This window comes from Fukomys damarensis, unplaced genomic scaffold (genome assembly GCF_012274545.1).
Source record: "Fukomys damarensis isolate Sample0158 unplaced genomic scaffold, DMR_v1.0_HiC HiC_scaffold_19, whole genome shotgun sequence".
In the NCBI taxonomy this organism is placed as follows: domain Eukaryota; kingdom Metazoa; phylum Chordata; class Mammalia; order Rodentia; family Bathyergidae; genus Fukomys; species Fukomys damarensis.
This window is the reverse complement of record NW_022900931.1, coordinates 9,265,679-9,289,349: the sequence shown is the minus strand read 5'-3', so window position 1 is coordinate 9,289,349 and position 23,671 is coordinate 9,265,679. Positions and strand designations below refer to the sequence as shown.

The window sequence follows — 23,671 nt, the reverse complement described above, 5'->3', positions numbered from 1 at the left end:
TTGTCTGAGGTACAGCTGGTAAAAATTTTTCCCACATTGTAGATTGTCTCTTAGTTCTGCTGATGGTTTCTTTTGAAATACAGAAGCTTTTTAGTAAGATGAGATCCCAGTTGTTGATTCTATCTGCTAGTTCCCGTGCTACTGAGGATTTGTTCATAAAGTCTTTTCCTATACCAATGTCTTCCAGAGTTCTGCCTAACTTACCTTCCAGCAAGTTTAATGTTTCTGTTTTAATATTTAGGTCTTTAATCCATTTGGATTTTAATTTAGTGCATGGTGAAAGATAAGGGTCTAATTTTAATCTGTGGCAGGTTGACATCCAGTTTTTCCAACACCACATAATGGATAATTTTTGGTGCAGGGGATTGAACCCAGGGCCTCCTGCATGCTAAGCTGCTGCTCTGCTGCTGAGCTACATCTGCAGCCCCCATCGTGTCTTCCTTGGTCACCTTCCTTCCCCTCCGGACCACTTCTTCCTTGTTCACAGCTCTGCAGCAAATATTTATGAGGCCTGTTGTGTGCCAGGCGAGCACTGGCTGCTGGGGGATGGGGCTGCTGAGCGTAAGACAGACACAGAGCTTGTGTTCTAGTGACAGGGAGGATGAGAAAGAACAGATCACTAAGTAGAATCATTTCACGTGAGCCGGGTGAAGGAACGAAGTAGAGTAATGGGGTAAGACGCATTGTGAATGGTACATGCATGCGTGCTGGGGGTGGGCTTGGTGGTTGAACGCCTGTGATTCCAGCTACTCAGGAGTGAGGAGGAGGTTCGGAGTTCAGGCCAGCCTGGGCTGCACAGTGAGTTCAAAGCCAGCTGGAACTACATAGGGAGACCCTGTCTCAACCTCCCCCTCCAAACAGAATCTGTGAAGGAACCAGGCCAGGGGTAGGAGATAAGGATGGATGGGGTGCAGAGGGAGGAGGTCTTGAAGGGCCCTGCCTAGGCCTCTGGTGTCCAGAGCTTCTCATGACTCCTAGTGAGGAGTCCATTTTCCACCGCACTCCAGTTCATGCACATGTATGTAACTGAACACAAAACAAGTTTCATGAAACAGTTCTTTCCTTTACAACACATACTTTATTGCTGCAGATAGTTTCTCTTCTATAACTTACTGAGACCCTGTCTTAGAAACCAAAACAAAAAGGCTGGGGGGCTGCAGCTCAGTGTGAAGGTCGAGGTTCCATCCCCAATATTGCACTCACCCTCAAACGATGAAACAAAATTAAAAAATATTTTTTTTCTTTTTTGGCAGTACTGGGGATTGACCTTAAGGTCTTTGCCTGAGCTACATCTGCAGCCTGCCCCTGCTTTTTTTGTAGTGGGGATTGAACTCAGGACCTTACACTTGCATGGCAGGCGGGTACCACTGAGCTAAATCCCCAGACCCTCTTTTTTTATTTTGAGAGCCCAGGCTGGACTTGAATATGCAATCCTCCTGCCTCAGCCTCCTAGAGCCCTGCGATTACTTACAGGTGTGTGCTACCATGCCAGGCTTGTTTCATTTTTTAAATGTGCTGGTTATAGCCAGGCATGGTGGCTCATGTAATCCCAGACCTCATTTTTTATTTTGAGACAGGGTCTCACTATGTTACCCAGGCTGGGCTTCAACACACCACCCTCCTGCCTCAGCCCCTCACAGTCTGAGGTTACAGTTTACATTATCACACGGTGCCCCTGATTTTGGTGTATAATTCTCTGGATTTGGGGTTTTGTTTTGCCTTGGGTGCAGAGGAGCGGCCTGGTGACTGTGCACTGGGTAGGGAGGAGCTGGCCTTTGGGGAGCCCTGGGTGTTGTGGTGTGGGTGGGTGTCCTTCACCAAGGGCCTCAGTGGGGCTCCAGGCCACCCCTGGTCACTTGGGGTTAGGCTGGGCAGCTCCTTGTCCACCCAGGGCGCAGGTCCATCTTCCTGAGACTTCAGGCCAGCACTGTGTGCTGTTTTTCCTTTCCTGTGTCCCATTTACACGGGTGGGAAGGAAACTGTCTGTCCTGCCCCGCTGTACTGTTGCTCGTATCGATCCTGCGCAGTGCACTTACTGTCCCTGTTTTATGGAGGCTCAGTGGGGTCAAGTGGCCTGTCCTCAGGATGTGGCTTGGAAGTGAAGGTATCCCCCTATCCATGTGATGCGGAGGCTGCCTTTGCCCACTGCCCCGGACTCTGACCCTGGTCTGTGGGCAGCTGGGGCCTCCAAGCTCCAAGGGTCCATGGCCTCAGGCACCTTTCCTGTCCCCACAGCCGGTATCTCACCGCCCAGGAAGGACCTGGCCTCCTCGACCCCACCATCGGCGGTGCCTATTCCAGCTGAACCAGGAGATGAGGCTCAGGTAGGCAGGTGCTTCAGGTTGAGAGGGTGGTTTGGGGGATAGTTGTCATTGCAGAGACTGTCACAGGAGAAAATTGGCCCTGGCGGCATTCACAGGTGTTCTCTGTCCTTTTCCCACTGGCTCTGGGAACTGAGTCTCCCAGACTAAGGCAGAGAGCAGAGGTCAGGGTCCAGTCCAATTCTGCGGGCCCCACAGTGACCTTGCCATCATGGGACAGTCAGGAGCTGCACATAGACTAGAGCAGATGTCCCCTGACTCCTGTTGAGTCAGAGATCCAACGCCCCTGCATGGTTCCATTGAGTGACAGCTCAGGGAGGGCAGGGGCCTTGATGGCAGAAGAGGAAGCTCGGGCCCAGTGAGGTTTGGTCATTTTTCCCAGGCCACTCAGTGGGGAAGTGAGGCCTGTCACCTGTCCCGAGGACACCAGACTTTCATGTGCTCCAGGGACAGCCAGGCCTGGGGTGCAGTGACCCAGGGAGGCTGTGTGGGACCAAGACAGGAATGGGTTATACAGGGCCATTTTGCAGGTGGGGCCCAAGGCCAGAGAAATGCCCAGGTCTCAGTGCTGGCCAATAGAGACACTGGGATTCAACAAGAGGGATGTAGCCCTCAGAGAGGGCCACCCCAGAGGGAATAGAGAGAGTGGCCAGAGCAGCCACAGGGAGCGACTGCATCAGAAGCTGCCTTTCCTGGGGGCAGGGACCCTCAGAAACCAGAAGTCCGCATCTTTCTGTTTCCATCCAAGCTTGGTGACCTAGAGCAAGTGTGTCACCTTTGTGGTCTTTAGTGTTCTCATCGGGAGATGGTGATGGTCTCCAGGCCTCTGCCCCTCGTAGGGCTCTGATCCTTGTGTATGGCCACCAGGAAGCTTGGCTCACACCTGAGGGACCGTGCCCATGACAGGAAGGGCAGGGGAGTGTTCTGGAACCTCACAGCTGGTGACTGTTCTGTTCCCTGCACAGAATGAGAAGCTGTCCTCGGGCAGCCTGTCTGAGCGAGGCGCCCAGCGGGCCCCCAGCAGCACGTGTGCAGCCTGCCAGAAACATGTGCACCTGGTACAGCGGTACCTAGCCGAGGGCAAGCTGTATCACCGCCACTGCTTCCGGTGAGTCACTGGCTACCAGGGCAGGGCCCCAGGCTCAAGCATCAACAAGGTGCCAGACCCTTGCCAAGCTTATCCCCAGTGTGGGGCTCAGCTGGGGACAAAGATTTTCCCAGTCACATAATTATCGAGTTTCATGACTGACACAGGGCTACCACTGGAGGCTCCTGCTCCCTGTCCCTAACCTCTTTGAGGGTAACTCCCTGATCATATTAAAGGCAATTTATACCTTAGAGTCTGAACTACATAGTGAGACCCTCTCCCTCTTAAAAAAAAAAAAATCACGGTAACTTGATTTAAGTGTGGCTTCCTGGGTAAAGGTAGGTTTAAAGAAATCGGAATGTAATGCAAAACTTAGACAATGTGTAGTTTGGTGTGTGTTGCTGGATATGGAGTCCAGGGTCTGTCATATGCTTGGCAAGCACTCTACCCCTGAGCTATATCTCCAGTCCCAAAATATTTTATGTTGCAGCTGGGCGTGATGGCACATGCCTGTAATCCCAGCACTTGGGAGGCTGAGGCAGGAGGATCACTGTGAGTTCGAGACCAGCCTGGGGTACATGCTGAATTCCAGGTCAGTCTCAACTACATAGTGAGACCCTGTCTCAAAAAAAAAAATTTATGTTGCAAAGGAGAAACCAGAAATTTGAATATAGTCAGAGGAAGCCAAGGATTGACTTCCTACACATATCTGATCTGCTTAGAGTGTGTGTGTGTGTGTGTGTATATGTGTGTGTGTGTGTGTGTGTGTGTGAGAGAGAGAGAGAGAGAGAGAGGGTGTAGAACCCTCACACAGAGGAGTCATGGGGGACCAGGTTACACAGGAATAGTCATATCTAGCCAAGCAGTGTTTTAGAAACTTTTTACATTGACTTAGTTAAAAAAAAAAAAAAAAAAGAAAGAAAGAAAAGAAAAGCATTTGACACTGGGACAGAGTGTTAAGTACCTAAAATGAAACCTGTGTCCATATGAACAAATGAAAGAAGGTTTTTACAAAAATCCTTTGGCCAGGCATTGGTGGTACAACCTGTAATCCCAGCACATGGGCGGCTGAAGCAGGGAGATTGCAAGTTTGAGGGCAGCCTGGGCTACAAATCACATTCTGTGTCAGCTTGAGCCACGTAGTGAGACCTTGTCTTTAAAAAAAAACAAAGTTTGTCCTTGTTTGTATGATTCACTGTGGTACATTGTATTTTATTCAGTTTCATTAAACACAAATGTACCTGGGGCTGGGATGTAGCTCAATGGAAGAATGCTTGCCTAGCATGTTAGAGACCTTTGGTTTAATCCCCAGCATTGAAAAAAACACAACCCCAAAACTAATCTGGTTGGTTGAAAGCCACCAAATTGATTTCTGGAGCCACTTATGTGGCAGTTCCTCCCGCTGGACAGACCTGGGGGCTGCCTTTGTGCTTCCTCTTACAGCACAGACCCAAGGCATGTTTCACAATTTCTGGTGCAGGTTTCATGCTCTTTCATTGTTCCAGTGTTTCTATTACCACCATTTGCTTTTTCTAGGAGATCTAGGACATCCTCGGACTGAGCCAGGATCCTCTGGTGGTTGGGAGGGCTTGGGGAGGGGACAGCCGTGTCCTGCTGGGCTCCCAGCTAAGGGAACCCTGTCCTGTCCCCGGCAGATGTCAGCAGTGCTCCAGCACCCTGCTCCCGGGGGCCTACAAGAGCGGGCCAGAGGAAGGAACCTTTGTGTGTACAGAGCGTTGTACCAGGCTGGGCCCAGGGGGACAGGCGGGAGCCAGGCCTGGGCCTCCCTCACAGCCAAAGTCACAGCAACTCGAAGAAGAAGCCAGGGATGGTGAGGGAGGTGGCCCCAGCCCCGGTGTGGCTGCAGCACCCAAGGCCATCCCCGAGGCCCGGCCCCACATCCCCACCAAGCCACCCCTTCCTGGAAAACCCCAGGAGCTGGCCAGCTTCCCCTCCAGCCGGCCCACACCTGCCCCCAGGAAGACCTCTGACAGCGTTGCCTCAACTCCCCCCACACCTCGGCCCCGGTCCAGCCTGCAGCAGGACAGCTCGGCAGAGCAGGGTGGCAGCGGTGGCCTTGCAAACGGTGAGCGGGGTGCAGCCAGGGCTGGTGTGTGAGCACTGAAATGTCCATGTACATCTGGGAGTGTTTGGAATTGGGGGTCACCTGTGTCTCTGGGGTCCTTAATTCCTGTCACAGATGGTCACTGTGGGCCTCTCTGAGCCAGGCGTAGTCCTTGAAGCTGGTACAGCTGAGACACAGGTCCCTCTGCCCCGTTCAGTGGGTGTAGTGTGGGGTGTTTTTGTGCTTCTCTGATTGTCTGTGTTTCTGGCTGTGTAGTAGTGAATGTGTCTCTGTGTGTGCCTGTGTGTCCTGAGAGTCCTGGGGACTGGATACATTGGTGTCACTCCATTCCCCAGGCACACTCTGGTGACTTCTCATTGTCAGTGGCTGGCTGGGGAGAGCTCAGAGGCTGGAGGGAGGACGGGGATTCTGGGGTCCTGAGCCACTCTGAACTGCACTGGCGACCCCAGCTGGCTCCCTGGGTCCTCTCCTGGGAGGCGAGGGGCTTCTAGGAGTGGGTGGCACCTGGACTGAATGGAGCCCATGTTTCCAGCCCACACTGGGGAAGTGCCTGAGGGGACTCAGGTTCCTTCTTGTCAAATGAAGTGTAAGCAGGGTCTCAGGAGGCCTGGCCACCTCCTGCCCTAGTCACTATTCTCCTGGTCACCTTCAGTGCTTATCTAATCTCCCTGTGTGCTGGGCAGGGAGGTGCCAGGTGCTGGGGAGGTTGCCATGGTCACCCAGGGTCTGTGACCTGTGGGTAGGAGGGAAGGGCACTCCTTGGGGAGGCAGCCACTCTGCCTGGCTCTTGTGCCCCTCTCTGCTGCCCATGAAGGCCTGGCTCACTGTCCTTTCCAATGCAGGAAGACTTCAGGAGCCCCCTGTCCCCAAGCCCAGAGGGACCCCCAAGCTGTCCGAGAGGTATGTTGGTCCCTGAGAGGTTTTTCTGCATTGGAAGCCTTGGTAGTGGGAATGGGAGTCCCTAGGGCCTGGGTGGGAACAGGGCTTCCTGGGGGTATGCAGGGCCAGGCTTAGGGGGATGCTCGTTTCCCGGTGGGGCCAGAGAGTGCCATTGCCTGCCTGTAACTCAGGAGGGGACACCACCTGTGAAGTCATCTCTTCTCTCCAGCCTCACCTTCCCCATAATATGCGAGACCCAGGAAGGCCTGGGTGGCAGGTCTTTGAGAGCTGTGCTTTGGGAGGCCAGGCTGTCCTAGCAGTTAACCCGTGTGGAGGACTTGCACGATGTGACACTCAGGCACCAGATGTGGGACTCACTGGGTGCTTTATGACAGTCCTGTGAGGCTTTGTTGTCTCCATTTAGCAGATGAGGGGACTGACGCACAGGGAGGCCAGGTGGCTTTGTTCAAGTGTCACATGCGGCCCCTTGTTGGTCCTTTCCTGGGCTGCGTGACTTGCGGTCCACCCTGCCTGGGCCTTGAGGCGCCTGGTTGGGCCATGACTGTAATGATCCATTGGGCCTGGGGTCCAGGTGGCTCCTGGGCTGGGAGGCGAAGGGAATTGGACACCCTTGGAGATGGACTCCAAACTGTCCCGAGGCCGCAGGAGGCTGACCCCTGCCCCGCTCGTGCTTCTGCAGGATGCCACCCCCTAGGAAGGAGCCCCCATGGATAACGCTGGTGCAGGCAGAGCCCAAGAAGAAGCCAGCCCCGCCGCCCCCAGGCAGCCCCGGGCCACCCAGCCGGGCCAGCAGGCAGGTGGAGAATGGTGGCGTAGAGGAGATGCCTCAGTGCAGCCTGGTGGCCGGAACCAGCCGTGAGCCCAAGCCTTACAACCCCTTTGAGAATGAGGAGGAGCCTGAGGAGCCATCCCAAGCGGCACCTAGCTCGGCCCCTAGTCCTGCCCAGGCACCCCCAGAGTGCACCCCCAAGTCTCTGCACCCCTGGTATGGCATCACGCCCACCAGCAGCCCCAAGACGAAGAAGCGCCCTGCTCCCCGTGTGCCCAGTGTGACCCCGCATGGTGAGTGCCTTCTCGGAGCTGTGCTGACTTGGGGTGACTGGGCGGGGGATGTGGTCCCCCGGTTGCTCAGAGCCAGGTGCCCTTGGGTGTGGGGTTCACTGTCCCCTCCCACTTGCTCCCAGGGCAGACCCGCAGGTGTTATTACTGTGATCTGCCTCAGGCCCAGCTTCCCTCCTCTTACGCTGATTAAACACGGGCTTGGGGAGCGTGGGGCTCCTGGGAGGCACGTGGTAAGGCTCAGCTCTCATCCTGCCTCACTGGGTCACCTCACTGTCACTTCAGCTGCCCAGCAACCTGGGCTCTCACCTGGCAGAGTTCCTGTGAATTGGGGTGCCACGGATTTCCTCCCTCATCGGGGCACGCTGTACTTTCTGGCTGTCCCTGTCTCCTAGTCTTTGTACTCTGTTGGTCACCTTCCACCCCTGCTGGAGCCCAGCTGCTTCTGAGAGCCCAGTGGGCCCCTCACATGGAGGGATGACAGCGCAGGTGCTTGGGTGGTCTGAGTTTGGGACCCCTTGGTGGGCAAACGTAGGGTGAGCAGAGGGCCTGAGCTGTGGAGATGGGCACCATTGTGTTCTAGCCAGGCGTGGCTGGGCGAATGCCATGTGCTCTCTGAGTCGTGGGCTCGTCTGGGAAGTGTGGGTGGCACAGTCTCTCACGCAGTTCCCGGCCTGGGCCGGTCATAGCCAGTGCTGCTGTCCCTCTCTCCTGTTGCAGATCGGAGGCGGAAGGCTGGCCTTACCCCTCTGGCCTTACCCTCTGTCCTGTCCTGGCAGCTTGCCCTCGAGTGGGCTTGGGCCTTGGAGGGGTGTGGGTGTGGGTGTGGCTGCGGGCAATGGAGGCAGCAGATCTGCTGGATGGGGCGAGGGCCATCGTGTGTCAGAGCACAAAGTTGGCCGGGTCCTGGTGGCCAGACACTCTGTGACTTGGTCCTGCTGTGCACGCACAAGCTATGCTCTGTCCTGTGGCCTGGTCACATGGGCAGAGCTTGGTTTCTGGGGCCACCTGTGCTCTGGGGAGTGGAGTGTGTCCCAGCTGGAAGCCCTGACTTCCTCTTTGTTTGCTTGGTCCCACAGCTCTCCATGCCTCCCGCCTCTCGCACTCGGAGCCCCCCTCGGCCACGCCGTCACCAGCCCTCAGTGTAGAGAGCCTGGCGTCTGAGAGCTCCAGCCAGATAGGGGGTGGGGAGCTTCTGGAGCCACCAGCCGTGCCCAAGAGCTCCTCGGAGCCTGCTGTCCATGACCCTGGCACCTCCGGAACTCCTGGCACCCCTGGGAACTCTGCCAGCCTCTCTGCCCACTCCTCCCTGTCCTCATCTGGGGAGCTGGTACAGCCCAGTGTGGAGCAGACGCCTCCGGCCGGAATAAAGGACAGCCCAGGTCCCCAGCCAGCCAGGCCCTGCAGTGGCGCCATTCCCACGCCTTTCTTGTTGGTTGGAAATAGGAGCCCTGCGCCATCGCCTGGAAGCTCATCTCCACAGCCTCAGGTAAAGGTGAGTGCCCTTTCCCCTTCCTAGAGGTTGTGTCCTCTCATGGATGTAGCAGGGATGTCCAGGGCTGCCCATCTGTGCTGGCTGCCCCTTTCTTGTGGTGCTGGGAATTGAACCACTGAGCCGCATCCCCAGCTCTTCGTTTATTTTTCATTTTGACTCAGGGTTTCATCCCATTGCCCAGGCTATAGTCAAACTTGTAATCTTCCTGCCTTGGCCACCCAGAGTTCTGGGATTACAGTGCGCCACCATGCTTAGCTGGCCCCTGACTTCCTGAGTGGCCTTGGGTGTGACCCCCTCACCACCCTGTGCAGTGGGACACAGACACAGATGCATGTCATCCTTCTGTCCGTCTGCCAGACCTCCCTCGTCCGTGCAGCTGTCTGTCCATGTGGCTGTCTGTATACCGTGTATCCAGGAATTGTTTCCCTGCCTGGGTCAGGGGACTGACCATTTACCTGTCCGCCCTTCTGTCCTCTCTGGCTCTGTTAATACTGGGCCCTAGGCATGGTGGCATGGAGTCCGTGCCCTCACTCCCCAAGGCTCACAGTCTGCTCAGGGGACAGGTGTGGGTCCAGAAGGCAATCTGAGTAGAGCATAGTGGGGGGATGGCTTCCTTCTCCTGAGACCCTGACCCATGCTGGAGAGTGGGCAGCCGGCCCTCACTGAGCGCTGCTGTGAGCCTGGGCTGAAGGGTGGTGCTCCCTGTCCTCGAGGCTCATAGCTTCCCTTGTGGGCAGTTTGCAGTGGGTAGGGTCAGCCCCAGCAGGCCAGGGGCCCAGGACACGCCCTGCTAAGCACCTCTGTTGGATGTGGCCCTGCCTGTCCTCCCTCTTCTCAGGCCTGCCAGGCCTGGATGGGCTCTGCCTTCCTCTGGCTGTGCCCTTTCCCAGGGATCAGTGTTTTCAGGTGCTCTGTGGGCTGTGGGCACATTTGTGTCTCAGCCCTAGGTCCTGGAGTAAGCCCATGTAGTGGTACAGTCCTGCAATCCTAGCTACTTAGGAGGCTGAGGCAGGAGGAGCCCACTGTGCAGGCTGGTTGTGAGATTTAACCATGGTGTCTTTGGGGGGCGGTCAGGGCTAGGCTGCCTGCCTCCCCAGCTCAGGGAGTCTTTCAGTAATGATTAGATCCCACAGGGCAGCAGTTGCCTGGGGACCTGGGGAAGGGCCAGCGAGGCCACCTATGAGCCTTGCCTTCTGCTCCCACTGCCTCTGAAATTCTCCCCTAATCCTGGGTGAGGATGGGACTAGGTTGTGCCCCCCACACAAGGCAAGCACTCTACCCCTGAGCTGCACCCCAGCCCTGGTTGTGAGATTTACATAGCATAGACACAGCGTCCTGTGCTGTAACTGCCCCTTGGGAGGTGTTCTGGAAATGGAAACGTTTGCTGAATGGAATCAGGAAAGAGTCTGGCCTTACCTGGGCCCTCCTGTCCTTAGAGCGCCCCTCTTGCCTTTAGGTCCTGGCTTGCTTTCTGTATCTTACAGGATCAGGCTGCCCCCTTCTGAGACTAAACCTTTGTTATGTCCCCGTCTTTAGTCTTCCTGCAAGGAGAATCCTTTTAATCGGAAGCCATCGCCTGCAGCATCTCCAACTGCAAAGAAGGCCACCAAGGGATCCAAGCCTGTGAGGCCTCCTGCCCCGGGACATGGCTTTCCGCTCATCAAACGCAAGGTATCAGCAGGGAGCCCCCAGACTCAGCTGGCCTGGGCCGGGTGGGGCTGCTGCCCTCTGATGTTCAAGAGAGGGCTCATGGGTGGCCCGCCTGGGGGCTGGAATTACAGCCAGGGGATCGGGAGCAGGCTGGAGAGCAGCAGGCAGTGCACTGCCTGGTTATGCATAGATGTTTAAGTTAAAGTGCTCCTGTGAGAGGGTGCTCTGAAGAGGGGGTCACTCCCGCTCCCTTGGTGAAATCCTGGGGTGGCGGAGAAGGGAGGAACTTCCCCAAGGGCAGGAAGTGGCTGTCTCTTGGTATCGTAGCACGGAGGGGTGGTAGCGGTCCCCACCCTGACCCCTTCCCACACTGTCCTGCTTTCTTGCCATGCTGGACATGGGACAGAACCTGGTCCCTGGAGCTTGCACGGCCAGTGCTAGCCAGGAAGAGGGGTGTGGCTCCTGGCTGTCCTTCCGGTGACCTGGGTCCCACCCGCAGGTTCAGGCGGACCAGTACGTCCCTGAGGAGGACATCTGTGGAGAGATGGATGCCATTGAGCGCCAGCTTGATGCCCTGGAACACCGCGGGGTCCTGCTGGAAGAGAAGCTGCGAGGCGGGGCCAGTGGTGCGGTGCCGCGGGGAATGCTGGTGGGAGCGGCGGGGTTGTCGTGAGCCCCTCTTCCTGGGGCCATGGAGCCGGGAGGCGCTGCCAGCCCCGGCTGAGTGGGTGTCTGGCTTGCAGAGGGCTGCGAGGATGACATGCTGGTGGACTGGTTCAAGCTCATCCACGAGAAGCACCTGCTGGTGCGGCGGGAGTCTGAGCTCATTTACATGTGAGTCCTGCCTGCCCCGCCCACACCTGTGCAGGAACCGCAGAGCCCAGCACTGGACCCAGCACCACTTCCTCTGTGGGGCACTGGGCAGAACTGCTCACTGCTGCCTTGTTTCCACCTCCCCAGCTTGAAGCAGCAGAACCTGGAGCAGCGCCAGGCTGACGTCGAGTACGAGCTCCGGTGCCTTCTCAACAAGCCGGGTGAGCACCTTCCCTGGGCTGGAGACGCAGGAGCGGACCTGAGTCTTCCCCTCTTGACTGGAGAAGGGGTGAGGAGGGGGCTCCGGTCCACTTAGGATGGCAATGATTATAGCTGGTGACAGGTAGCTGGAGCCAGGAGGGGGCGCCACATGGACATGGTGGCCACATGGATGTCCATGATGAGGATGATGAGCTCTAGGTGAATATCAGGCCCAAGGGCAGCCCGCCCTATTCTGGGCATGTCATCAGACAGCCCTTGCTGTGTGACTTTTGATGGTTTCTTTGCCTCTCTGGGCCTCAGTGGCTTCCTACATGGCAATGGCATGGAGTGAACTGCAGTCACAGGCTGGGATGGCAGAGTAGAACATGAGAGCTGAGTTGGGCATGGTGGCACATGCCTCAAATTCAAGGCCCACTTAGGGTACATGGTGAGCTCAAGGCCAGCCTGAACTACAGTAGTGAGATTCTGTTTCAAGAAAAAAAAAACCTCAAGAAAAAAAAAAGAAGGTCAGAACTGGGAGTCAGGGCTTCTGACTCCTTCCTCATGGCTCAGAGGTGGTGCCAGCCCGGGGCATGGGCCACCATCACCACCTCAGATGAGGAAGTGGAGATGGGAGAGGCTAGGGGGGCGTCCTTTGGTGTTGGAGCCACTCTGTCCCTGCACACAGAGCCCCTCCTGCCTCTGAGGTCCTGGTCAGGTCTCCCCGTTGATGGGGAAGCTTGGGCAGCTGTAGTGATCCCAGAGAAGCCACAAAATGTCCCTGGCCTCCATCACCAGCTGTGAGTCTCAAGGAACCTGGGGCAAGGCTGCCGCTTGGGCCCACAGTGACACCCCGTGGCCAGAGTGGGTACAGCCCTTTGCCTCCCAGGAAGCCCTGGGCTTCCTGCCGCTTCCCCAGCTCCCCTTGTCATCCTGTTCCAGAAGTTGCTTTTGGAGGGCAAAACTGGTTTATAGGGCCCCAGGAGGGCTGGGACCCATCAGACACCATCTCTTGGTGTCAGGCTGCCCTAGTTCAAATCCTGGCCCCACCTTCACTGTGTGATGCTGGTCAAGGATTTAACTTCCCCGAGCCTCAGTTTCCCCACATGTAGACTGGGGAAGTGGCCAGTCTCCAGATTTGAGAAGTGACAGAGCAGGATTTGAACTTGGGTTAAGGCTCTAAGCCCCGTACTCTGTCCCCAGAGCTGGGTGGGGCACGCAGGTGAGGTCAGGGGTGTGGGCAGTGGCTGAGCCCCAGGTGATGATTGCAGGATGTGTGGGAGATGTCGGGAAGGGGATGCTGAGTGGGGGCACCCAGCCCCGGGAGCCTGCAGGCTGAGGGCAAGAGAGGCCAAGGCATAGGTGGCCCCTGCGGAACAGCTCTGGGCATCCTTGTCCTCCTTGTGAGGCAGGTGGCGGAACCACTGAGCTACATCCCGGCCCCCTTGCCGGTGTTTTTTAGAGGCAGCTTCACATCCTTGGTCCCTTCTACAAGGACCTTCATTCCCCCAAGGGCCCTTCCTTCCCAGGTACTTGGTATCGAGCACAGGGCCTGCCTACCACACTCAGGTGGTGGCTGCTATCGTCCTGGGGAGGAAGGAGGTTTTCCTGCCACTCAGGCCTGGCCTTTCTCCCATGGTAGAAAAAGACTGGACAGAAGAGGACAAGAGCCGGGAGAAGGTGCTGATGCAGGAGCTCATGACCCTCATTGAGCAGCGCAATGCCATCGTCAACTGCCTGGACGAGGACCGGCAGAGGTGACAGCGGGGGAGGGGCTGCAGCAGACTGTGGCTGGGTCCCACACCCCAGGCTGGGCCAGACCTGTCCTCGCTGCCAGGGACCCCAGCACACCCTGGGCCGGCCCCGTGGGGCTCAGGGGCTGGAAGCTTCTACCTGTGGGCACTCAGCTTCCCTTTCCTGTTCCAGGGAGGAAGAGGAAGACAAGATGTTGGAAGCCATGATCAAGAGGAAAGGTGAATCCCCTCTTGGGAGCTTGGGCTGTTACGCTTGAACTCCAGTTTTCAGCCTGGGGCTGGGGGTCGAGGGCCAGGTCGGATGTAGGGCTGCAGCGATTGTCATGGGAGGTGTGGGGTGCAAAGTCCCTGGTTCATCCTTGGATGGTGGCCGTGGAATGCCCAGGTACCCACAGGATGTGGTTTCCAGGGTGGGTTTGCTGGGCTTATGGCCAGTTCCTCACGAGACATGCAGGCTGGCTGGGGTGGGTCTGTGGGTCATGACGACAGTGCCTGCTTAGGGTCAGATGTGCCTGGATCAGCTACAGAGCACTGGCTTGACTTAGTTTCCACCAGCAACTCTGGCCCTGTGGGTGTCTCCACTCAGGCTGGAGTCAGGCAGCTTGGATTCTTGTCCCAGCTTGGCACATGGGCTGAGTGATGTGCAGCTCTCTCACTCTTGTGTCTGCAGAGTGGAGTGATGGGGGTATCCCCTCCCCTGTGTGCACTGATTATAGAGACGGCCTCTGTAGTGCCCTTAGACCGTGCCTGGTGCCTACTGAAAGCTCAGCTGGGATCAGCTCATTTCAAAGACCTGCATTTTCCTTGGTGGGAAAATTGGGGGCTCTGACAGATGACTTCTGAGTTCCCTCTGGCTCTGATGGTCAGGGTCTGTGTTGGGGCCCACAGGGCCGTGAGCCACAGTCTAGGTAAAGTGAGCCTGAGTGTTAAGTGCGTCACATATCAGGAGTCACACAGATGCGTGTCTCCTGCCAGAACACTAGGAGAGGTCCCCATCCCCTAGGGGTGAAGCGACTTGTCCGAGATCTCCCACAGAAGGCAGGTGGCTGGGCCAAGTCCCCACTGTCCACGAAGCTGCTCAGTGACACAGATCACTGACCCCCGGGCTGCCCGGGAGGAGTCCCTTTCCCCACCTGGTCAAGTGCCCCTTCCTCTGCTGCAGAGTTCCAGAAGGAGGCTGAACCTGAGGGCAAGAAGAAGGGGAAATTCAAGACCATGAAGATGCTGAAGATGCTGGGAAATAAGCGAGACACCAAGAGCAAGTCCCCTGGGGACAAGAGCTGACAGCCAGGGAAGCCACCAGGACTGCCCCTCCTGGGCCCTTGTAGGTCAGGGGAGCACCTTGCTGCCAGGGCAGGGAGCCTCTGGGTGACCTCTGCCTTCTCAGGGTCCTCCGGCTGCTCTGGGCCAGAGTTTTCTTCCCTCTTCCCTGTACTCAGACAGCTATGACTCAGCCCTGCCCAGTCCAGTTCTGACATCTCCAGATGCCTCAACAGACTCGAAGAGCCAGCAGGGGCCAGAGGCCAGGGAGGGTGGTAGCCGAGCCCATGTGCCTCTCGTCCTGCCGGCCTGGCCTTTTCTGTGGCGGGGAAGCTCCTTGGCCGCTGTCCTGATGAACACACTGGCCAGGATTGTCTGACACCCAGTGTCCTCTGCAGGTCCCTGGCCCAGGGCTCCTGCTTCTCATGGCTGGCCAGCAGCAGGGCTGCCTGACCGGCTTCCTCCTGCCCAGCTGGGACCCTGAGTCTCTGCCTCCTGTCCAGTGCGGGTGCCCTGAATCTCATGTGCCCTCACTCAGGCGCTCTATTTATGAAGTCTGCAGGTGGGTTTCAGCTGGTTGCTGAGTGGGCCTGTGCTGTGTCACGTGACCGGGCCTGGCGGGGAAAACCCCCCACTGCCTCCCTCCAAGATCCAGGTTTCTCCCTCATCACCCCTCTTCTAGAAAGCCTTGCTTCCCACCACACAGGGTCCTGGTGGCTGTGCCAGGGCCCGTGGGTGTCCCCATTTGCTGTCCCATGCTGAGTCCCCTGGAAAGGGCTTTTATGGGGCAGCTCTAGTCAGAGCTCTAGTCCCGCCCCTCAGCCTAGGGAGGTGTGCTTCAGGTAGGTGCTACTCTGGTTCTTTAGTAAGTGTGACCCCTAACTAGTCTGACCCCTCGTTAGGCTTTCCTCCCCAGCCACACCTGGGGCTGGGGCTCGTTTCCATTTGTGGTCATCCATTTGCTAGGCTGTCTCCTGTTGTCTTCCCTCCTTGACTCCTCACCAGAGGACTGATGGCCACCTACCCACTAGGTGGCCGTGGAAGAGGCCGAGCGACGGGGTTACCACTTTTGCCCAGGGAATGTGCCTGGCAGCTCTTGGTCAAAGCACTGTTCGATAAGCTCTCCCCGGGCACTGCAGGCCCCTTCTCCGTGCACCTGGGGGAAGAGATCGCACTGTATTAACTTGAGGATTCCTCACCAACAATAAAAGGGAGACGACAGTTCTCGGGCCACAGCCACGCCTTCTGGCTGGCATCTCTGGTTTCCCAGGAGGGTCTTGGCCATGCTGGGCTCAGATGGCTGTGTCAGCGTCCCACACTGCAAGGGTGGCTGCCCTTACTTAAGTCATCGGTCACTTGTGGTCATCAGTGTGGGCCCAGGGTTACCAGATCCATTCCATTTTTCAAAAAGAGACTGGGAATCCAGATTCGTATGTGGTGTGTCATTTTTAAATGTTGAGCACCTACTCTGGATTTGTCCTGGTGTTCTCCAGTTTGCTGCCTCTGGACACGTGATGGGCTTTGAGGTAGAGGATGTGTCCTGTCATGTTGCCGCCTTGGTCCTCAGGTCCCTGTGGGAACGTGACACAGGCTTCTCATGTGTTGGCTGCTGCACAGCCCTGTTTATTCTGCAAGCCAAAACACAGGTCACGTGACCCGAGGGAGCCATGTGATCGCAGTGGGAGACAGCCGGCAGGGTCAGTGATAGTTCCAAAATATTTTGATTTATGACAACAGGAGAAATGACAGGCTACTGGAGAGGGTAGGGCGGGTGAGTGTCAAGAGCCCGAGGGAACAGAGGGCCTGATGTCCTGCATACCGAGTGGGGGGCAGGAGTGGGATAAGGTCACTGCTCGGTTGAAGTCAGGGGCTCACAGGTGCACGAACTACAGCTGAGGCTCTGGGTTTTATTCAGGGTCACAAAACACAATTCGGCGCTGGGCCTGCAGAGCCAGGGCCCCTTCAGCGTCGATTCCTCCCATTCTGCTTCATCCTGTGGCCTGCCTTTAGTGCGAGACAGAGTGCTAACTTGAGGCTCAGAGGCAGCTTGCTGTTTAAATGCCCTGGTTGCTGTATCTGGCGAGCCTTACTTAACTGAGCTTGGTACTCTCACAGCAAGCTGCCTAGGGATGTCTTATGGGTGTCCCTTCCCATTTCCTCTTGAATATGTAAAAGGGGAGCTGGAAACCATCTGCACTCCACAAAATATACACTGGATCTTAGCCAAAAGACAGAGAAGTGACATGCTCTACAAATCCTAACTCTTTGAGCAAATATCCCTCTGAAACCAAGGTAGTGTGCGGAATGACCCAAGTTAAATATGTTTTATTGGCCAATTAATTGTAGTTAAACATTTGCCCAAGGTTGTAAGACCTGAAATAGGTCCTAAGACAGGTGGAAGAAGACTTCCTCTTCACTCCTGTGTTCAGAAATGAAACAAGCAGGACATGCAGAGGCTGGAGGTGGTAGAGAGCTGCTGGATGCCTGTGACCCGTGTCCACAGCGGTGAGAGCTGGGCCGTGCCGTCACTGAGAAAGGACTTCAAGTCTGTGCCTGTAACTGTGGGTGGCTCAGAGGCTCCGGCAGCAGTGGCCCTGACATACCAGGTGGTGTCTGGGGCACCGTGTGCCCCATGCTGTCAGGCGGGGCAGTGTTGGGCACCATCGACATGGGTGGGCTGACGTGAGGATGGCCCGGCCTGGCAAAGGGGAGGGCTCCGGCCATCCAGAGTGGGCTGCCCTGCCCATCTCTAGGTGGTGGCCAGGGTCTTCCTAAGTGCCTCACTCCTCTTGTGGTCAATGTCTTCCATTTCCCGTATTTTCTGCCAAAGAGATCAGGGGAAGCAGGTGTCGGGAGGACCTGGAGGAGCCCCTGTGATTCTGGCCAGAGCTTGAGACCCCGTGTGACTTTAGCCACTGTGGTCTGTGGTTCACCTCCAGTCTGTGCTCTGCACTCATGGCCGGCCCACCCCTTCCCCGCTTCCCTGCAGAGAGCAGCAGTGAAACCTCACTTGGTTTCTTTCATCCTACCTGAGAGATCTCGGTGAGGATGATCCCTTGGTATTGCCTCCCCTGTCCCAGGGCCTCCATGGCAGCCAGGAATTCCTTCCTCTCCTGGATTTCCCTCACCACTGGACAGAGGAGAAGGGATATCAGTGCAGGGACACTGGGACCCCAGGCTCCTTGAGGGGGGCAGTGTTTGATGTGGACACTTTTTCTCATGTTGGCCCCATCAAGTTCACACGAACACACAGCTCACGTTCTTCAAATCGGTCCAGCTCGGGGGCCGGCTTCTCTTGCTGCACAGGGGCCCCCTTTCCTTTCCGTTCCTCTGGATCCTTCCCAGTGGCAAAGATATTTTGGAGTCTCCGTTTCTCCTTCTCCAGATCTCCTGCGAGGCCCAGAAATGGCCCTGTTAGACAGTGAAGAGTGCCCGAATCTCTGCTTCTAGACAGGTGTGCTACGGGGTTTCTGGGTCGTGGGGAGAGGGCTCGTGGACTGCAGCTTCTCCCTGGGCGTGCCCGAGCTTGTCATGCTAAGATGATAGGAAGTGGTGGAAAGAAGCGAGGAAGGGCGAGCTGAAAGCCATGCACAAACCTTGGTGCAGGAAAAGGCTAAGAAAACTCAGGGACCTGGGGTCCCAGTGGTGGCAGCCTGTGTGCCAGGAACTGCAGGACATCTTGGCAGAGTCGGGGCAAAAGTCACGGCGGATGCCAGGGAGGAAGTGGGGAAGAGGGCTCTGGGATGTGGGCTGGAGAGCAGAGGAATCTGCCTCAAGGGGCCAGCAGACGGTGAGAGGACAGTGGCAAAGAAACCTGACTTGCCTTAGTGGCATCCAGTTAATCAGGAAATAAAGTTAGAGAAAAACCAGAACAACAGAGGCCAGCCTTCCTGGTTTCCCTGAATATCCCTGAGCTAACACAGGCCCAGGCTCAAAAGTGTAAAGGCAGGAGAAGCTGGTTAGATACCTGCCCATCTGCCTTGGGGGTTGCCTGTTGCCCATTTCCCCTGTACTGGGAAGACAGGAAGCCACTAGCCCAGGCTCTGTCACTCTGTCACTTACTGGTGGCTTGAGGCTTGAACTGCTCACGGCTGTAGGCCCCGTTGGCCTGACACAGGCTGGCTGGTCGGAGGTGGGAGCGGGCTGTGAGGATAGGAGGCAGGTAGATGGCTGAGGCTGGCTGCCTGGAAGGTGAGGCCGACTGGCTTGATGTTGGGCTGCACTGTAGGGGCAGAGGGTCTCCTTCTAGGGAGAGAAGGTCGGTGGGAGGACCTGCCTGGCTTTGTTTGTTGTTTGAGACAGGGTCTCGCTATGTAGTTTAGGCTGGCCTTGAACTCACTGTGTAGCACAGGCTGGCCTTGAACTCACAGCGATCCTCCTGCCTCAGCCTCCTGGGTGCTGGGATTACAGGTGTGTGCCACCATGTTTGGCTCTTTTTTTTCCTTCCAAATAAAGGTGATGCCAACTTGTTACAAGTCAAATGGTACAGGAGAGTCTTCCTGTCCCCCGCTAAGCCCACCCTCTGCAACGAGGAATGGTAATTTGGTGATCTGCCTTTTTCACAATAAATGTGCATGTTTTTTATGTGCACACAAAGCTGACTTTTTCAAAACACTGGATCATATCACTTCATAGTAACTGACCCTTTTCACTCAATTTATCATGGATAGTTTTCCAAAAAAGAACCTGTTTACATATAACTTATTTTTTATAGCTATGTACCGGTTAGAATGGTTATGTTATTTATTCAACTACTCTCCTAGTTTCAGAACCAGGTTGTTTCCAGATTTTTCCATCAGTTTTTTTTTTTCCTACTACTTCCAACAACGTGGCAATAAATGTTCTTGTACATCAAGCCTTTGCAATTGTGCTTGTTTCTGTTTTCCTCCTGCTTGACCCGTGGTTTGGGAGGGACAGTTCGGGTGTAACAGACACCCGTCGTCCTGCTGCGGCCCCTTTCCAGGCCATGAAGTGAGCCCACTCCTATCCCTTCTCTCCTCTGCCCCTCAGGCCAGAGGTGGAGCAGGTCCCACCCACTGTTCTGAGCCAGTCCTTTCTACCTCGCCAGCCATCTACAAATCCGTTCATCAAACATGGATTCAGCGTCTCCGGTGAACCGGGCCCTGGCCAATGGAGGGACTGGGAAGTGAGGTGAAGTCTGGCCTTGCTGGAGCTTAGGTCGCAGGGGTATGAATGACAACAGGGTGACACAGAGTCAGTTATAGGGTCACTGGTATGTCCCAGTGGGACTTACAGTTTTTGTTTGAGACAGGGTCTCACTATGTAGTTCAGGCTGGCCTTGATCTCACTATGTAGCCTAGGATGTCCTGGAACTTGAAGCGATCCTCCTGCCTCAGCATCCCCAGTGTTGGGATTACAGGTGTGGGGCACCTCTCCTGGCTGGAACTATCAGTTTGAAAGGATGACCAGAGAGGCCTCATGAAGAAGGGAACATTGGAAAAAAAAAGAGCAGAGCATGTCTGGGAGGCTGGTTCTGCAGATACCTTGGGGAAGGGTGTTCTGGGCAGAGGGAACAGCCGGAGTGGAGGCAGGAGGCAGAGTGTGCCCAGGCGCCTAAGGAACAGGAGGCCCAGGAGGCTCTGGCTCAGGTGGAGTGAATAGGGGAGCAAGGGCAGAGGTCACAGAGGCTGCTGGCGGGTGGAGGAGTGAGCCCTGCATACAGGCTGGAGGGCAGGGAGCCGCCTTCAGGAGTGACGCTGGGGCCCTGGGCCACAGTGGTGACTGACAAGATGGGGCGAGGGGGTCGGGTCAGGTGCGAAGGCCAAGCAGATGGGGATGGAAGAGGAAGACGACCCCAAGGTGTGTGTTCCGAGGGGGCAGCCGCCATTTTTCTACCCGCCTGCCCCTCTGACACTCCATCTGGAGCCCTGCATCCCTTTCCCTCTCTTCCCTGGAGACTCGGGGCTCCGCAGAATGGGCCTCCTCCGTCCTCCCAGTCCTGCCTCTGCCTTTGCCCGGTCTCAGGGAAGAGCCTGGGTATGCGGTGAGCTGGGGGGCCCGCGGCTCGTGACAGCCTCCGAGCCAACCTCAGTGGAGCTGACGGACGGGGTAAGAGGAGGGTGGGAGCTGCAGGAGAGGAAGGCAGACCACCCCAAGGCCCGGGCACGGCTTTTTAAAAAGCAAGCTTTCTTTTCCTTTACTCCCATAGGTCTAACCCCCCTGGCCTCAGGCCCTGTGTGGTTCAGGCTGGTCTAGAATTCACCCCGCAGCCTGGGCTGGCCTCGAACTCAGCCACAGCTTCTCCGATCTCAGCCTTCCGAGTACTGGGATCACAGGCTTACTCCATCATGTCCTGCTTATCTGTCATTCTTCCAGGATTAAGCACCTGCTCCAGTGCGGGTTAGTGAGTCAGACACTGTTTTAGTGTGGGGGGGGTCTCTGGGGTTAAGCGACAGAAGGCACCACATTATTAGATTTCTGGGTACAGAAACTGAGTTAAAGGATTCAAATGTGTAATGGCACCAATCTTTGGTGGCCTGAGTTGTTCCTGTCCACAGTGTGGGAGATCTTACCCTACACTGGCCTGGCTAGTGGACAGGCAGTGCTCATGTTGGCCCGTGACTCCCCAGTCCACCTCTGTGGTAGGTCAGAAGCCCTCCTGGTAGGCACACTTTCCTTAGAGAAGGCACTATCTGCTGGGTATGTTGGCACATGCCTACAATCCCAGCCCACTAGGAGGCTGAGGCAGGAGGATCGAAAGTTTGACCCCAGTCTGGGCAATTTAGTGAGACACTGTCTCAAAAAAAGTTTTTGCCAGGGATTTAGCTCAGTGGCACTGCATGTGTGTCTTGAGTTGGAGTTTAGCCAGTCACCTTGTTTCTAAGGGCTAAGCTATGAATGAATAAAACTGAATAAGACGCATACATGTTCCCTTTGGAGGGCTCATAGGTTTATGTCAGGGAGGGACAGAGTACAAGCACCACAAGGTTGGGACTAGCCTGGGGGAGTCTTGACTGGGCCAAGATTCCTCAGGAAAGTCAGCCAGAGCCTGACTGCCGAAGGCTTACTGTGCCAGGGTCCAGATCAGACAAAACACAGGCATCTCAAGGTCTAAAGGCCAAAAATACTTGGTACACCTCACTTTTTGGCCAGTCTTTTAAAATGATGTCCTCCCCGCCTTAACATGGAAGAGCATAAAAACTGGCCCAGGTTCCTCTGCCCAGGGAGCCTCTGCTGACCTGCTGCCTCTTACTTGTTATGATGTCCATGATGTGGCGCTGTTGGAAGTTAGTCAGTTTTGATTCCTTCATCATTGCTGCAAGATAAAGCACTTCCGTGAGGTTTTCTGAACTGTAGTGGGACCTGCATCTCCCCCTGGTGAAATTTCAGATTATATCACCTGCTAGCCCCGTTCTGCACTGAGCACTTCCTCTGTCCTCCTTCACTTTTTCTGTAGCATGTCTTCACCTAAACTTGTTTTTTTGTTTTGTTTTGAGATAGGATCTTGCCCTATTGCCCAGGCAGGCTTAAGTGATGCTCTTGCCTCAGACTCCTGAAGGTAGGTCTGTTGTGAAGTTTTACATAAAGCTACATTATTTAATTAACTAATTAATTATTTTGGTTTTTTTGAGACAGGGTCTCACTATGTAGTTGAGACTGACCTGGAACTCACTGTGTAGCCCAGGCTGGTCTCGAACTCACAGCGATCCTCCTGCTTCAGCCTTCCCAGTGCTGGGATTACAGGTGTGCACCACCACGCCAAGCTAAGGGTACAGATGGCGGAACCACTGAGCCAAATCCCCGGCCCTAAGGCTACATTTTTAAAAAGACTTTTTTTTGGCATGTGTGGTGCTGGAGATTGAACCTAGGTTCTCACGCATGTTTAGCATATCCCCTACCACTGAGCTATACCCCAGTCCTACATATTTTATTTTATTGGGACCTTCTTACTCTAATATTAGCTCTATAACAGCAGTACTTTTTGCAGTTTTTTTTTCCTGTTTCTTTTCCATTCCTGTATGCCCAGCACCTAAATCAGTGCCCAAAGTACATGGTAGATTTAAACATTTTTTTGTTGGGTAAATGAATATTCATTCATGTGCCAAGGTGGAAGCTACAGCTGAGTAGAAACAGTCCCAGTCCTGCCTGATGGAATCCACTACCTAGAGGACAGATGGGACACAAAGAACCTGACTGTACCTGGTGCTGTGCCCAGTGAAGAGAGATGTACTGGGCAGTGTGAGTGCCAGCCTGATCCTCTGTGGTGGTGGTGAGCAGGAGATACATGTTGTCTGGGAATGCTGACACTCAAATGTAAAGGATGCACAGGAAGTTGGACCCTAGCACACACCTGTGACCCCAGCACTAGGGAGCCTGAGGCAGGAGGATACCAAGTTTGAGATCAGCTGGGACTACAGAGTGGAAACTTGTCTCAAAACAAAAACAAAAAAGTAGGAGTTATGGTGCCAGGGATTTAGCTCAGTGGCACCACACCTGCCTCACACGTGCAAGGTCCCGAGTTTGATCCCTGGTACAAAAAAAAAAAAAAAAAAAAAAAAGTAAGATTCAACTAATCCAAAATTCTTAGCTTTTTGACTTTTGGCCCCTTGTAGTGATAGTACCCGAGTTACACAGGCTGTTATCGCCACTGCTCTCCTGTGTCCTCTACACCCGGAGTCCTCTGCCCTACTGACCTTTGAGCAGCTTGCAGGTTTCTGGCGTGTAAGCGGCCAGCTGGGGGCAGCGCCCAAACCCTGTTCCTTTGGTCACTGCCTCCACCCTTTCCTTCGAAGCCATTGGAGAGCTCTAGGAGGGAATAACGAAATGGCACACCTCTTGTCTCTCTCGGTGCCTGTGGAGTTCCCCCTGGGAAAGGAAAACTTTAAAACAGCCTCAGTCACACAACACTGAAACCTCACCCTAAAGACCTCGATTCGACGCACCCTCCTTACTCAGAGTGCCCGTATCTGGAGGAGATAACGTGGGATCCGAGACACTAGCGCGTGCTGCTAGCGGCTCTGGTTACCAGGGCAACAAACACCGCCTCTCTGCGCAGGCGCACCTTGCCGCGCTAGGGGCTTCCCG

The 23,671-nt window shown here is 55.6% G+C and overlaps 2 protein-coding genes across 10 annotated transcripts in view; one reads left to right on the top strand and one right to left on the bottom strand.

Moving 5' to 3' along the window:
* The window catches only part of Micall1 (MICAL like 1), a 23,383-nt gene extending 4,891 nt beyond the window's left edge, over positions 1 to 18,492 (top strand). The window contains exons 4-16 of one of the 2 annotated variants that reach the window (XM_019206001.2): positions 2,236 to 2,324; positions 3,287 to 3,429; positions 5,064 to 5,494; positions 6,337 to 6,394; positions 7,074 to 7,456; positions 8,533 to 8,942; positions 10,485 to 10,619; positions 11,098 to 11,224; positions 11,342 to 11,432; positions 11,559 to 11,632; positions 13,255 to 13,369; positions 13,539 to 13,585; positions 14,529 to 18,492. In XM_019206001.2, the coding sequence (XP_019061546.1) occupies positions 2,236 to 2,324; positions 3,287 to 3,429; positions 5,064 to 5,494; positions 6,337 to 6,394; positions 7,074 to 7,456; positions 8,533 to 8,942; positions 10,485 to 10,619; positions 11,098 to 11,224; positions 11,342 to 11,432; positions 11,559 to 11,632; positions 13,255 to 13,369; positions 13,539 to 13,585; positions 14,529 to 14,650 (2,225 nt within the window). In that variant the 3' untranslated portion in view covers positions 14,651 to 18,492. Of the gene's footprint in view, positions 1 to 2,235; positions 2,325 to 3,286; positions 3,430 to 5,063; positions 5,495 to 6,336; positions 6,395 to 7,073; positions 7,457 to 8,532; positions 8,949 to 10,484; positions 10,620 to 11,097; positions 11,225 to 11,341; positions 11,433 to 11,558; positions 11,633 to 13,254; positions 13,370 to 13,538; positions 13,586 to 14,528 lie in introns of both variants that reach the window. The other variant, XM_019206000.2, reaches the window with a different exon arrangement.
* On the bottom strand, positions 16,183 to 23,615 carry CUNH22orf23 (chromosome unknown C22orf23 homolog). Of its 8 annotated transcripts, none has more exons than XM_010613200.2 (7): positions 23,506 to 23,599; positions 23,281 to 23,392; positions 21,840 to 21,902; positions 18,689 to 18,871; positions 17,885 to 18,016; positions 17,656 to 17,756; positions 16,183 to 16,254 (listed from the first exon to the last, which is right to left on the bottom strand). In XM_010613200.2, the coding sequence occupies exons 2-7, from the start codon at positions 23,381 to 23,383 to the stop codon at positions 16,222 to 16,224; spliced, it is 615 nt and encodes a 204-aa protein (XP_010611502.1). In that variant the 5' UTR covers positions 23,384 to 23,392; positions 23,506 to 23,599; the 3' UTR covers positions 16,183 to 16,221. The 8 variants fall into 8 exon arrangements, with proteins under 8 accessions (XP_010611502.1, XP_033622115.1, XP_033622117.1 ...); XM_033766224.1 differs by lacking the exon at positions 16,183 to 16,254 and adding an exon at positions 17,364 to 17,447 and having other exon boundaries at positions 23,281 to 23,452; positions 23,539 to 23,615; XM_033766226.1 differs by lacking the exon at positions 16,183 to 16,254 and adding an exon at positions 17,364 to 17,447 and having other exon boundaries at positions 23,539 to 23,614.
* Positions 23,616 to 23,671: the final 56 nt, after the last annotated feature.